This window comes from Microtus pennsylvanicus, chromosome 3, assembly GCF_037038515.1.
Source record: "Microtus pennsylvanicus isolate mMicPen1 chromosome 3, mMicPen1.hap1, whole genome shotgun sequence".
Taxonomy (NCBI): domain Eukaryota; kingdom Metazoa; phylum Chordata; class Mammalia; order Rodentia; family Cricetidae; genus Microtus; species Microtus pennsylvanicus.
The window spans coordinates 15521883-15534055 of NC_134581.1; the positions used below are offsets into that span (position 1 = coordinate 15521883).

The window sequence follows — 12173 nt, forward strand, 5'->3', positions numbered from 1 at the left end:
TCGCCATTGTCATCTTGCCTCAGGCTCACCTTCCTGGGTCTTCCATGGTGACAGTGCCCATGTGTGGGCTCAAGCCCACTCCTCAGCCGTCTGTGTATTTTCTCTGGAGCTGGAATGTGGGAACACTGTAGTAGGATCAGCGGGCCGCTTCCCGCCTCCCAGCTCCGGGCCACTGGCTAGCTTTACCCAAAATAATTACACAGAAACTGTATTCTTTTAAACATTGCCTGGCCCATTATATCTAGCCTCTTACTGGCTAATTCTCACATCTTGATTAGCCCATTTCTAATAATCTGTGTATCACCATGAGGTGGTGGCTTACCGGGAAGGATCTTAACCTGCGTCCATCTTGGAGAGGAGAGTTATAGCGTCTGTCCCACTTCCCTTCTTCCCAGCATTCTGTTCTGTCTACTCCACCCATGTTCTGACCTATCAGGCCAAGCAGTTTCTTTATTAATTAACCAATGAAAGCAACAGATAGACAGATGAGCCTCCTCCATCAGAACACCTTAGACAGCTCGTGTCAAGTGCAGATTCTGTGCCTCTGAACTGGGGCTTGGCACCCTCTTAGGCTTTGCTCCCTCTCAGTCCTAAAGGAGACTCTGAGAGCTGCTATGGGACTAGGCCTTTTCTTTCTCCTGGCTTCTCTTCCCACAGCAGGCATGCTGCCTTCCTTTCCCACCAGCTTCTCCTTCGAGCTCAGGCCACATTTGCCTGTCTCCTCCACACAAATCCTTTGGAGTGTGCACAGGTGCCCCATGCTCTTTGTGCTAAGGTACACTCCCTCTTCCTGGATCAGCTTCTCTGCTCCATCACCTCAGAAATGGGAATGCCATTCTTTTTTTTTTCTTTTTGAGCAACAGCTTCTGATCTGCTTATTTTGTTTTATTTATTCTTTTCTCAGATATTTCATCCCAACCGCAGTTTCCCCTCCCTCCACTTCTCCCAGCTCCCTCCACCTCCCCACCCCAGATCCACTCCTTCTCCCTTGGGGACACCATTCTTAGTGTATAGGCAACACAGCCTCTGTCTCCCCAGTCCTGGCGATTCAGTTCTCTATCCACTGTCCTAGGTGTGGCCACTGCCATGGCTCCTTCACAGTCCTGTCTCCACTTGTCTTTATAGCCGCTCTCCACACCCATCTCTTACCCATCTGGGCCAGAGTACCGCCCTGCCTGACTGGACCCTTACCTGCTGAGGACTCCATTCCTTCAGCTTAGGCCACTAATCACACTTCCTGTAGTGCAGGTCTCAGTTCTGACGTCATTGTCATGGGAAGGCCTTCCTGATCCCTAGACCAGACCATGTCCCTGTGGCCCTCGCAGTAAATGGCCCAGCAGCATTCTGTGTGCTTCCTGCAGGAGAAAATGCTGGATATCTACTGGCTGCTGCGTGTCTGCCTACGGACCATCGAGCATGGGGATCGCACAGGATCTCTTTTTGCCTTCATGCCTGAGTTCTACTTAAGTGTGGCCATCAACAGCTACAGTGCTCTCAAGAATTATTTTGGCCCTGTGCACAGCATGGAAGAGCTCCCAGGTGATGTGCACAGTTGGGAGGGAAGTGCAGAAAAGAGATCTTTAGAGTGAACGTGGCAGGCTCTAGTTCATTGTCGCCACCCAACCACACACATCAAGCTCTCGTACTGAACTAGCACCTGCAGGCTCGGAGGCAGCAGATGGCTAGGCAGCCCTGACTCTCTCTCCTCTGCTGGTGTTGCTGATGGCTGCTGTCTCACAGCCAGCTGGCTCCTCCCCTTTTGTCCCGCCCTGGGATTGATTTCAGGGTGGCAATAAGCAGGCACAGTACTTGTGTAAAGCTTAACCAGAGGAGAGCACTATTGGGCTCAATGCCAAGACTACTGACCCAGGCTGGGCCTAGCAGTGGGTACCCAGAGTAGGCTGTAAGCTGGCAGCCCCTCGCTTGTGCCTACCAGCACCTACCAGTCTTTGGTGTTGCTCTGTCTTCAGAGCTCTGGGAACCAAGCAGCTCTGATGGCTGAGTCTTCAGGTGCATTCCAGAATGAGGTGCCTTGATCAGGACTCTTACCAGAATCTGTCTGCTCCCCACAGTGCCTTAATCCCCTTCCCAATTGCTAGTTTATTTTGTTGCCTTGCCCAATGTCTCTAGATGCTAAGATGGATCCAGACTGGCCCCACAGCTAGCTCTAGGGTCGACTATACAAAGCCTGCCCACAAAGGACATGCCTTCTCTAGAACCCTTACTCCTGATCAGAAGTCCTCACTGCCCTCCTTTGCAGGCTATGAAGAGACCCTGACCCGCTTGGCTGCCACCCTTGCCAAACACTTTGCTGACCCACGCATCGTAGGCACTGGTGAGGTGTCTTCCAGAGGACCATGGGAATGGGGGTGGAATGGCATGTCCGGCAAGCTGTTTTCTACCTAAACTGTGGCCATGTGGGCATTAGGCTTGGGGGCCCCAGCCCATGCAGAGACTTGCTGAGCCATAGCATATCCTGACAGACATTCGAGACTCCCTGATGCAGGCCCTGGCCAGCTACGTGTGCTACCCACACTCCCTGCGGGCTGTGGAACGGATCCCCGAGGAGCAGTGAGTAGAAACCCAGGGGAGGTACACACCCACTCTGCATAGGATCATGTCCAGCCTCACCCTCTGCCTGCCATCCCTCACCTTCCTAGACGTATTGCCATGGTGAGGAACCTTTTGGCACCCTATGAGCAACGGCCCTGGGCCCAGACCAACTGGATCCTAGTGCGGCTTTGGAGGGTAAGCCTGACCTGAGGGGATGGCTGAGGCCCGCTGGAAGGAAGTGTTACTCTGCCCCTCTGACTCCTTCCATTTCACCTCCAGGGCTGTGGGTTTGGATACCGCTATACACGGCTTCCACATCTGCTGAAAACCAAGCCAGAGGATGCCAATTTACCCAGCCTCCAAAGTGAGTATCCAGGCTGGACAGGTCCCGGTGACTGCTCTAGACAGGCTGGACAGGTCCTGGTGACAGCTCTAGGCAGGCTGATAGTCCTTTCCTGCTACTCTCAGGGTCTCTTTGAGACTCTGTTCTCCAAGCCTATCTCCTGGACTTGTTCTAGGCTCCTAACCCTTTTCTTGGTTTTCCATTTTTCCATTTACTCCCTAGGAAAAATGAGAGCTAGGCTAGGACAAGTCCTTTTGTTTTCCGTTAGCTTGTAGTGAAGGGCTCACAGGAAAATGGGGCCACATCCCTCCACTTGCTGCTAGCTTATGTATATACAATAACACTCCATTCCTTGCCCTGTGCCAGCTCCTTACCCCAGCCACATTCCCTAAGTGTATCTTCTTTTTGTTGTCTTCTGGCCTTGGATCCTTGACTCAAGAGGGGCACAAGCCAGAAACTGATCAGGACCCAAAGTAAGCTTCAGGTTTGATTCGGAACAGAAGTTGTGCTGTCTCCTGTGCCTGTCAAAGGGTCTTCCCCTGGGCCTGGCTGAGACCTTGAGCTGTGCAGCTGGCAGAGGGCTTGCCACGGTCCTCACTCACTCACCATCGTCTCGCCCTTTCAGCCAGCATCCTGGTCTCTGGGTATTCCCAGAGAGGCCTCGTGCAGCCTCACACAGCAAGTCCTTGCTAAATGCCTTCGTCTAAACTCTAGGACGAAGCTGAACTGCAAGTGGGGAGGGCGGTGGGCAGACACCTTCCTATGCCGGGACTATTGATTTGCATCAGAGGGTTAGAGAGGAATGTCGGGCCAGCTGTAGCTGAGAGCTCTGGTTACTGCTGCCCTTCCACCCCAGACTTGGCACTCACCACCTAAGCCATATGCCAAGGCCAGGCCAAGGGCAGCACAGGACAGCAGGGCCCAGTCTGGGCTCTCGCAGAAGGTGGCCTTGATAGTAGTGGAGACGGTCTAAGTTGTCTTGTCTGTATCTGACACTTTCCTGCAGGCACGCGATTCAGAATTCGCTTCAGATCAGGCTTGCTCAGTGGGAGGGAGACATACTTGTTCCTAACTCCCAAATGGTTCTGTGCTGCTCGTTTACTTTCGTGATCTGAATATTCTTAGAGAGCCACCTTTTGGTTCTACCACCAGTGTTGCAGTATGTGACAAGCAGGGGTCCGCGCTGCGAGCCCCGGTGATGTTGCTTTCCTCTGTCCCCAGAACCCTGCCCTTCTACCCTGCTGCAGCAGCACATGGCAGACCTGCTGCGACAAGGGCCTGATGTAGCACCCAGCTTCCTCAACAGTGTCCTTAACCAGCTCAACTGGGCCTTCTCTGAGTTCATCGGCATGATCCAGGAGGTGGGCTGTAGAGTGTTGGGGTAGGGTGGGCAGAGGCCAGGGCCCAGCAGTGTTCAAGGCCTCTCACTGCTTCCTGCCTTTCTGTTGGTGACTTAGATTCAACAGGCTGCTGAACGCCTGGAGCGAAACTTTGTGGACAGCCGGCAGCTCAAGGTCTGTGCCACCTGCTTTGACCTCTCGGTCAGCTTGTTGCGAGTCTTGGAAATGACCATCACATTGGTGCCTGAGATATTCCTTGACTGGTCCCGCCCTACCTCTGAGATGCTGCTTCGGCGTCTCGCACAGGTGTGTTCACCTGGGCCAGGAGGGTAAGACCCTGGGATAACTCACGTGGTACGCTTGCCCGTCCACCAATAGGCTTCTGCCCTCACAGCTGCTGAACCAGGTGCTGAACCGGGTGACAGCTGAGAGGAACCTGTTTGACCGTGTGGTCACCCTACGGCTTCCTGGTAAGGATCTCGATGCCCTGCACCGCAGCACACCAAGGCCTTAGTTTCCATGCCAGGAGCAGCAGTGCTAGATTCTGCATTTGGTGCCAGGACAGCCATGCTGTGCAGCCCCGGCCTCAGCTTGCCTTTATGTAGAAAGACTAGTGGGAAAAGCCTGCCTGAAGCTCCTGCCACAGAGCTCCGTGAATGCTCCATCTTCCTTCCCTCCCTGTAGGCCTGGAGAGTGTGGACCACTACCCTATCCTGGTGGCAGTGACCGGCATCCTGGTACGCCTCCTGGTGCATGGTCCAGCCTCAGAGTGAGTGTTGGGGACTGTTGGCCCCCATGGGAACTGGGTGTGCCCTTTGAGGAGGTACTGATGGGGCAGGGCCTTGTTGTACACACTTACCTCAAAATGAACCTCAGAATCTAGTTTGGGACACTGAGGCAAAGGATAGGTGGTGAGGGGCTACCTGGGCACACAGAGCTACCCATCTGGGAAGACCCAGCAGTGACCACGTACCACCTTTATTACAAAATGCCTTAGTAGGCATCTAGGACAGAGAAAGCCACCAGCTCATCCTGGGAGGGGCTCCAACCCTCTTCCCCACCCGCCCATAGGAGTGGTAGAGGCTGTGAGTTCAGGATACTGCTTCAGCCATTAGGCTGAGATGAGCGCCAGTCCTAAGAGGCCTCGTGCCCTCCAGGGACATGAATTCCAGGTCAGTCATAGTCGCCAGGCTTTTTCTGCTGGGTTAGGAGCCCATGGGATTGGCTCCACCTCTAGCTGAAGACAGCAGGGCTACTCTTGCACAAGTGTCCTGAAGGAGACAGGCATGCCCACCAGACTCCACAGGAGTCATTAGCTTTCCGGAGGCTGGGTGGTGGTAGTCGTAGACAGGGCCTCTTTCAGCAGAGGAAGGGCTCATTTATTCCTTCCATCCTAAGAGTGGGAGCTGGATCTTTTGAGCCTCCCTCTCCCTCCTTGGTGAGCTCTCTGGCAGAGAAGGGGAGGTGGTATGCTTGACTTCTGTACCACACTCTAACATCTACATTAACTCTTGAAGTGGTCCCAGAGTTTTAATGCAAGGGCTCTTACCAGATGGTCTTGGTCCCTAATCTTCATGGGACATTTGGTTACTCAAAGAGGTCCTAGGGAAAGCAGGCTCTTGTAGTCTGAGGCTTTATCCTGAGCTAGGCAGAGCAGGAGGCAAGTTGGGGAGCCTCAACCCCTTTACCAGTAAGTAGAACGATTATGGTCCAGGTCAAGGCTCACATGCAGTTGAAGGACCAGGCACAGTGCATCCCCCCAGCATGTCAGTTCTCTAGACTGCAGCAGCAGACAGGGCAAGCAGCAGGAGGGCTATGTCCTGTGTGGGGACACCCAGGCAGTCTAGGTCATCATGAGACCGTCTGAGCCTGTGGAACTGACTGACTCCAAACCAGCCTTGAGTTGCAACTCCATGGGATTGCACAGATCAAAGTCTTCAGCTACTGCTAGCTGCACACGGCCATTGAGACCTTTCTTGCCCGGCTCCAGGAAGACCACATGCTTGTGGACACTGGCCTTGCGGCTGGGTGCATCTGGTGGTGTAGTGCTGAGCACTGAGGACTGTGCACTCAGCTCCTGGAGTGGACTGGGTGCTCGGGGCCAGCAGCGGTTACGGCAGGCTCGCCGGCAGCGCCGGCAGCAGTGACAGCAGCCACGACACGGTGGTGCAAACAAGTAGAGCAGCACCAGCACCAGGCCCACGATACAGCCCAGCAATGTGGTGAAGCCTGTATTGAAAGTCTCTGGTTCAGGCCGAGGTTTATGCACACTCACATTGAACTCAAGTGTCTGGTTGTGGTGCAGGCGGGGCCCAGTTGCCAGGCACACAAAGATGCCTGCGTGCTGCTCTTGCACCCTGTGTATCGCTAAGCTGCCATCAGCCAGCACAGCAATGCTGCCATCCTGAGAGCCTGGTGCAACAAGCAGCTCATTTTTTGGTGAAACCCAGGCTACTCGTGCAGCAGGCATGCTGGTGTTGCAGTAGAGCCTCAGGGACTGCCCCACTTGCGTGTCCAGCTGTTCTTCAGGGAGTTCTAAGTCTAGAGCTGCAGCAGCCGAGCAGTTCTCAAACACCCGGCTGTGCTCAAAGAAGCGCACTCGGGATGCGGAAACCTGGAAGACCAAACATGTGTACTCACGTGCAAAATCACGCAGGGCACTTAGGCCCCGCTGGTGCCAGCGCTGGAGCAGGTGGTAGAGGCGGCAGTTACAGGGCAGTGGGTTGTTGTGCAAGTAGAGCCCATTCTTGAGGAAAGCTGGCAGTGCGGCCAGCCTGGAGATGGAGATGTGTCTCAGCCAGTTGGAGGACAGGTCTAGAGTGCGCAGGTGGGTTGTCCCCAGACCATGCAAGTGGTTGAAAGAAAAAGAGGTGAGTTCATTGCAGCCAAGATAGAGGTGGCTGAGCATGTTCAAACCCTGGAAGGCATCCAGGTCCAAGTGCACCAGGCGGTTATTGAAGAGAAGCAATCTCTCCAGCCTCCTTAGTCCATCCAGGTCATGGGTGTGGAGTATCTTCAACATATTAGATGATAGATCCAGTATCCTCAGGCCACTGGCATTGGTGAAGACACCGTGGCCCAGCATATCCAATTTATTGTAGCCTAGGTACAGGACACGCAGCCGGGAGAGGGGTGCTAACCAGCCAGGGTACAGGCGTTTGAGTGCATTGTGGCTCAAGTCGAGTTCTGAGGCAGTGGCAGGTAATGCTACCGGCACGTCCTGTAATCCATGGCCCGCGCAGCTCAGCACATCGGCAGCACAGATGCATTTATTGGGGCAGTTGTGGGGAGCAAGAGGCAGAAGGTCCTCCAAATCTGAGGTGCCTAATCCAGCACCCAGCATGCACAGTAGTATGCCTGGCACCACCAGCCAGGCCATGGCAGTGGCCACCAGGGAAGAGATGGGGGCAGCCTAGTGCTGGTCAACAGCTCCGTGACTCACCTGCTTGTGTACAGGCTTGCCGATTGTGTTTCTCTGTGGCCCATGGCTCGAGAGGCAGTGCTGGCTCCACCCTCCCAGCTGGCTTCTGCTCTTCTGGTCTGGGGCTGTGAGCTGGGGCCCCAGCCCTTCTTACTGTTTCGCTAGCTTCTCCAAGCGCTTTTCTGAGGGGATTCTAAGTACTCACTAGGAAGTGACTGCTCAGGGGTGGGGACCCAAGCTCCTATTGGCTCCGGCTGTTAAGGGGTGGGGCAGCCACTTGCCCTGGCACTTGGAAGACCCAGCGTGACCGCTAGAGGGAGCCAACGTCCTAGTTCACTTGACTGGGAGGCTCACTTCCCTTTTGAGCAAAAGAAAGTCAGAGGGTTTTTTGTTTTTGTCGTTTATGTTCTCTAAGTGATTTTGAAGGATTAATGTATTATGTGGTAGGCGGAATCCTCGCCCTTCTCCCTTTAGATTTACTTATTTGTGTATGCGGTGCTCACGGAGAAGTCAGATGATAATTAGTGGGAGAGTGGTTTTTCTCATTCCATTCTGTGGGTCCTTGAGATCAGAGTCAGGTCCTACTAAGGCTTGGGGCTTAAGAGGCTTGGTAAGCATCAAAATGCAAAGAATGACGGCGTAATAATGAGGCCTCTGGGTTGTCAGCCAACCCCACAGCGGAGGTAATTCTCACACAGGCTCAACGCTTTCCCACTACCTATGCACCCTCCCTATCTAGGACAGAGCAAGCCACCTCCGTGCTCCTGGCTGATCCCTGCTTCCAGCTCCGTTCCATATGCTATCTCCTGGGGCAGCCAGAGCCCCTGGCACCTGGCACTACCTTGCCTGCCCCGGACCGGAAACGCTTCTCTCTACAGAGTTGTAAGTGGGCCAGGGGTGGGTCAGAAAGAGTTCCAGGATGTTCTAAGCTCAGGATCCTCAAGAGTAGCAATACTCCTGCCTGGGAATATTCAAGAGGCACTGAGTTCTAGTCCTACAAGGGACCTGACACCAACTACCACTAACCCAGATACAGATTATATCAGTGCGGAGGAGCTGGCCCAGGTGGAACAGATGCTGGCACACCTGACGGCTGCGTCTGCCCAGGCAGCAGCTGCCTCCCTGGTGAGTGGAGCTAGAACACACAGGCCCATGCTATTTCAATACATCTGTGCACACCAGGGTAGTTACAGGTACAGCCCCACCCACCCTTCACTCTCCATCCACAGCCCACCAGTGAAGAGGACCTCTGCCCAATCTGCTATGCCCACCCCATCTCTGCTGTGTTCCAGCCTTGTGGCCACAAGTCCTGCAAGTAAGTGGGCCCCATGGACTTGGGCAGCGACTAGGACACACGAGGCAGAGCTCATTCCCCTCCCCTCTTGCAGAGCCTGCATCAACCAGCACCTGATGAACAACAAGGACTGCTTCTTCTGCAAGGCCACCATCGTGTCTGTAGAGGACTGGGACAAGGCAGCCACCACAAGTGCCACCTCCTCGGCTGCCTAGGCCAGCCTGATGCACACACAGCTTGCACCGTCCTGGATCCTCCACCCTCAGACCCAGACCGAGCCCTATTTATGAGCTCTTTCGGCTCTGTTTCCCATCGCCCTCCCTCTTAGACACTTCCATCCATCTGCCTGTGTGAGCCTCACTGGTGGGAGCCCAGCCACACCCTAGTTATGCCTGAGCTTGACTTGCAATCCAGGCTACAGTGAGCATTAAATTATTATTCCATACATCCCCGGGCCCAGCTCTTCTTGCGGGAGTGGGGCTTGTGGGTTATGCCCAGCAGGATTCTGTCAGTTTCGGTCCCCATCAAAAGGCAGATGTCCAACAGTTTGAGAGTCACCCATTCCTCCCTAGACAGACGGCACCAAGTCCAGGGTCTTCCGAGGTGGTGAGTGATTTCTACACTGCTGGCAGTGAAGAGGGGCTTGGTCAGCCCCATGTACCCCTCACATGATAATACGAGGCTCTGGCACCGACTCCCCAATAGACTTGTGGGGCAGCACACTGGCTCCATTGAGGTAGAGTTCATCATTAACTATGACATCCTCGCCCAGCACAGTTACATTCTCCATGCGCACCTGCGGGGGGGGGGGGAGCCTTGTTAATGGGACACACATTCCCTGCGCCTATCCCCACCCAGCCCAGCTCCCAGGCTTACCCACTGGCCCACACGGCAACGCCAGCCCACGATGCATGACTCAAGCCAGGAGTGGGAGCGGATGTGCGCATCCCGAAGCACGGTACACCGCCGGATACACACGCCATCCTCCACCACCACACCAGGACCCAGGCTCACATTGGGGCCAATGCTGCAGTTCTGACCAATACGGGCACTTGGGTCCTGAGAGTGTGGAGGAAAGTAAGAGTAGGTCATTTGTCTCCCAAATCTGAAAGGATTAGTGACAGTCTGGGCAAGGGCCTCACCACAAGGACATTCCCCACAATGCCAGGGCCTGAATAGAGTCTCTCTGGATGCTTCTGTCTCAATGATTGCAGGAAGAGGCACATGCCAGTGAGGAAATCCTTGGGCTGTCCAATGTCCATCCAGAAGCCTGCAGGGAGAAGTGAGTCAGAGGATCTGCCAACTACAGACTAGCCCTCACCCGATGGCCTCTCCGCCTCACCCGGGAGCTCCATGGCATATAGCTGTCCCTCCTGGGCCATGACTGGGAAGATCTCCTTCTCAATGGATGTAGGCTTCAGCTGTGGAAGTGGGCAACTTGTGAGCAGGTCACATAACAGAGCCCGGCTCCACCCTAGCCCGCCAGCAGTCTCTTACACACCTGGATGCGCTGCAGCACAGCAGGGCTCAGGATGTACATGCCTGCGTTGATCTTATTGGACACAAACACCTGTGGCTTCTCAACAAAACGGTGAATGCGGCCCGTGTCAGCCTCACATACCACCACGCCATACTTGGAAGGCTCCTCCACCTTGGTTACCTGAATATGGAGGCGGAGGGCACCTTAGGCCTGGTCCAGTGTTCTTTATCCTTGATACACACGCATATCCACGTTTCAAAGGCTTTGCCCCTGAAATATCCTACACATACACAGCTTTGCACAACATGAAGAGACTTTAAGACCGAGTGTCCAGACCAACAGGGTATGAGGGTGGGGATATCAGAGAAGAAAGACTTGGTCTCTTACCAAGATGGAGCCCTCTTGGCCGTGGTGTCGATGGAACTGCACCATGGCTTGGAAGGGGAAATCACAGATCACATCGCTGTTGAGAACGAAGAAAGGGTCTGCGGTCTCAGAGAGTAGGTCTCGGGCCAGTGCCAAAGGCCCAGCTAGGCAAGGGGACAAGTCATATGTTACTACCAGATTGAATAATGCCTTTACTGACCCTAAACCATGACCAAAAGCCTTCCTTTCTCTACTGACCTGTCCCCAGAGGCTCCTCTTCATGAGACATAGAGATTCGGATTCCAAGCTGAAAGGAAGAAGCCATCTAATTGGTTATATTCTCCCTCAAGCCCCAGGGATCAAAAGAAAGAACTAAGTCCATGCATGCCTCACCCTTTGCTCCTGTGCCTTCATTTCCTTTTCCAACATCTGTGACATGTAGCTCACAGCCAGAATCACGTGGTTCACACCTGCCTGTGGGAAACAATAAGGTGGCCTAATCGACGGGCTCGGTCACAAGGTATGACCACCCCCTGGCCTTTCAGTCACTATCCATCCCTCTTCCCGCCACAGCTGACCCAGGGCCTTACCGCGGCAAGCGCCTCCACTTGATGCAGCAAGATGGGCTTATTGCAGAAGTCCACCAATGGCTTCGGGATGCTTAGCGTCAGCGGCCGCAACCGTGTCCCATACCCACCCACCAAGATCAGTGCCTTCATCGCGCCTGCGGGTGACAGGAGTGGGTCCCTGGCTCCAAAGTACCTACAGGCCCCCTGACCGACCCCTGCCGCGCACTCCCGCCGCCGTGCCCTGCCCGCGTCCTTCACAAGCCAGACCGACCGACTCTGGCCTCACCTCGTCCCCCTGATCTACCTTGATGTAGGGTCTAGGGGCAGCCAGAACACCGAAGGAGGAACTGGTTGGAGACACGGGCTGGCTCGGAGTTCCGGCCGGAGGCGGCGCAGCCAGTGACGTAACCAGGAAGAGCCAATCGGCTGCCGTCTACGTGGCAGGGCCGCCCGCAGTCGACCGCCCAGCGCTACGCTGCGGCAGACGTAGCCAATTAGATTCCCAACGCGCTGGGCTGCCATGGGGACCCGGAGAACTCGCGGGTCAGATGCCCATTGGCGGATCTAAAGGCGGAACTGGAGGAGTTAGCTTGGCTTCCTATCGGAACCGTGTCCGCCACGAAGCAACCTCCTTCGGCCCCGCCCAGTCGGAGCGGCCTCCTCCACCCCACCCCACCCCACCCGCTCCAGGTCCACCCCAACGACCCTGCTCCTTGGTGCCCGCCCAGACCCCCAGCTCCAGCACCACTTGCCTTGCCCCTCAGTGCCTGCTTCGACCCCCATCTCCAACCGCTCCTGTGCTGCCCC

The 12173-nt window shown here is 55.0% G+C and overlaps 3 protein-coding genes across 7 annotated transcripts in view; 1 reads left to right on the forward strand and 2 right to left on the reverse strand.

Moving 5' to 3' along the window:
• Rnf123 (ring finger protein 123) overlaps positions 1–9398 on the forward strand; it is a 30586-nt gene extending 21188 nt beyond the window's left edge. For all 5 annotated transcript variants that reach the window (XM_075964663.1, XM_075964664.1, XM_075964661.1 and 2 more), the window contains exons 27-39: positions 1362–1539; positions 2261–2335; positions 2484–2571; positions 2661–2748; positions 2833–2917; positions 4118–4257; positions 4354–4542; positions 4631–4706; positions 4921–5005; positions 8397–8539; positions 8688–8782; positions 8887–8972; positions 9046–9398. In XM_075964663.1, coding sequence (XP_075820778.1) covers positions 1362–1539; positions 2261–2335; positions 2484–2571; positions 2661–2748; positions 2833–2917; positions 4118–4257; positions 4354–4542; positions 4631–4706; positions 4921–5005; positions 8397–8539; positions 8688–8782; positions 8887–8972; positions 9046–9166 — 1449 coding nt within the window. In that variant the 3' untranslated portion in view covers positions 9167–9398. The remainder of the gene's footprint in view (positions 1–1361; positions 1540–2260; positions 2336–2483; positions 2572–2660; positions 2749–2832; positions 2918–4117; positions 4258–4353; positions 4543–4630; positions 4707–4920; positions 5006–8396; positions 8540–8687; positions 8783–8886; positions 8973–9045) is intronic.
• Positions 5206–7835, reverse strand: Amigo3 (adhesion molecule with Ig like domain 3). Its single transcript, XM_075964678.1, has one exon. The coding sequence runs from the start codon at positions 7613–7615 to the stop codon at positions 6080–6082; it is 1536 nt and encodes a 511-aa protein (XP_075820793.1). The 5' UTR covers positions 7616–7835; the 3' UTR covers positions 5206–6079.
• Gmppb (GDP-mannose pyrophosphorylase B) lies at positions 9368–11755 on the reverse strand. Its single transcript, XM_075964679.1, has 10 exons — positions 11671–11755; positions 11388–11521; positions 11191–11271; positions 11056–11104; positions 10819–10961; positions 10453–10611; positions 10294–10372; positions 10094–10221; positions 9828–10010; positions 9368–9747 (listed from the first exon to the last, which is right to left on the reverse strand). The coding sequence occupies exons 2-10, from the start codon at positions 11514–11516 to the stop codon at positions 9616–9618; spliced, it is 1083 nt and encodes a 360-aa protein (XP_075820794.1). The 5' UTR covers positions 11517–11521; positions 11671–11755; the 3' UTR covers positions 9368–9615.
• Between the last annotated feature and the right edge of the window lie 418 nt (positions 11756–12173).

Excerpts from the sequence above, each read along its gene's own strand:
- Amigo3 (XM_075964678.1), bottom strand. The coding sequence starts at position 7,615 with ATGGCCTGGCTGGTGGTGCCAGGCATACTACTGTGCATGCTGGGTGCT.
- Gmppb (XM_075964679.1), bottom strand. The coding sequence starts at position 11,516 with ATGAAGGCACTGATCTTGGTGGGTGGGTATGGGACACGGTTGCGGCCG. Across the intron at positions 11,272-11,387 it reads AAGTGGAGGCGCTTGCCGCG|GCAGGTGTGAACCACGTGAT; the intron begins GTAAGGCCCTGG and ends TGTTTCCCACAG. Across the intron at positions 10,011-10,093 it reads TTGTGGGGAATGTCCTTGTG|GACCCAAGTGCCCGTATTGG; the intron begins GTGAGGCCCTTG and ends CCACACTCTCAG.